The sequence below is a fragment of the Schistocerca gregaria genome, chromosome 6 (genome assembly GCF_023897955.1).
Source record: "Schistocerca gregaria isolate iqSchGreg1 chromosome 6, iqSchGreg1.2, whole genome shotgun sequence".
Taxonomy (NCBI): domain Eukaryota; kingdom Metazoa; phylum Arthropoda; class Insecta; order Orthoptera; family Acrididae; genus Schistocerca; species Schistocerca gregaria.
In genome coordinates this window covers 531,336,455-531,337,685 of record NC_064925.1, presented here as the reverse complement: position 1 = coordinate 531,337,685, position 1,231 = coordinate 531,336,455, and the positions used below count along the sequence as shown (strand labels likewise).

Below are 1,231 nucleotides of genomic sequence, written 5' to 3'. Positions count from 1 at the left end.
GCAGTTGGCGGGCGTTGCCTGGTGAAACGTTGTTGTGATGCCTCGCTTAAGGAGAAGAAATGCGTACCATCACGTTTCCGACTTTGATAAAGGTCACATTGTATCCTATCGCGATTGCGGTTTATCATATCGCGACGTTGCTGCTCGCGTTGGTAGAGATCCAATGACTGTTACCAGAATATGGAATCGGTGGGTTCAGGAGGGCAGTATGGGACACCGTACTGGATCCCAACGGCCTCGTATCACTAGCAGTCGAGATGACAGGCATCTTATCCGCATGGCTGTAGTGGATCGTGCAACGAGACGGCCCGGCGTCTCTTTCGCGGCCGCAACGTCAGGGGCGCCCTCCGCCGTCCCGGCTGCGTCGGCTGCTCCTGCTCCTGCCGCGTCCGATGCCGTGCCGATACCTGAGGCTCCTGCGCCTCCACCACAGCTGCTAGTGGCGGACCCGGGTACTGCCTCTCCCGGGCCGTCGGCCAGACTGCGCCCCGCCAATCGCCTGCGCGGGGGTCAGCGCCCCGTGGGTACCCAGCGCTCAGCACCGTCAGTCGAGCAGCCCCAGGTGGACTCTCCAAGCGAGTCAGCCACGCCTCCCAGCGACGGGGCCGCGCCGGCAGCCTCCACCGCTGACCTGGCCAACCTCGTCGCGCAGCTCACTGCCTTGGTGACCAGTGCTACGAAAGTCCTGTCGCAGCAACTCACCGCTGCAGTGCCGCTGGCCTCTCCGGCCCCGACCGCTGTCAACACTCACCAACTGCACCATGGGCAGCGTTAGAGGGCTCACGGTCGTCACGTGGAATGCCAACGGCGTCCGCACTCAAGCTGGTGAACTTCGCCAATTTCTTCGAGATGAAGCCGTCGACGTCTGCCTTATCAACGAAACCCACCTGAAGCCTGGGGTTGACATCAGGGCGGCCAACTGCTCCAGCTATCGCACCGATCGACTGACGGCGGGTGGTGGGACAGCCTTTTACGTCCGCAATGGCATTCGTCATCACGTGATAATACTTCCACCACTGGCAACCCTGGAGGCCACTGGTGTCGTCGTTCACACCTCGTCGGGCGCCATCACGTTCGTCGCTGCCTATCGGCCTCCGTCTCGTCCACTGGACCCTGCTGACATCGATGCTCTGCTCTCCTTGAGGGGGCAGGTGTTCTTCCCCGGGGACTACTGCCTGCTCCGGGTAGTAGAACGCCACCATTCGCTTGTGGTGGGGCCGTACGATCCGAC

The 1,231-nt window shown here is 62.1% G+C and overlaps 1 protein-coding gene across 1 annotated transcript; it reads left to right on the top strand.

Annotated features, from left to right (window-relative positions):
• The first annotated feature begins 277 nt into the window (after nucleotides 1–277).
• Nucleotides 278–775, top strand: LOC126278927 (nematocyst expressed protein 3-like). The gene has a single exon (XM_049979204.1). The coding sequence runs from the start codon at nucleotides 278–280 to the stop codon at nucleotides 773–775; it is 498 nt and encodes a 165-aa protein (XP_049835161.1).
• The last annotated feature ends 456 nt before the right edge of the window (nucleotides 776–1,231 follow it).

Bases quoted from the DNA above. Each gene is read 5' to 3' on its own strand.
- LOC126278927 (XM_049979204.1), top strand. From the start codon at position 278: ATGGCTGTAGTGGATCGTGCAACGAGACGGCCCGGCGTCTCTTTCGCG.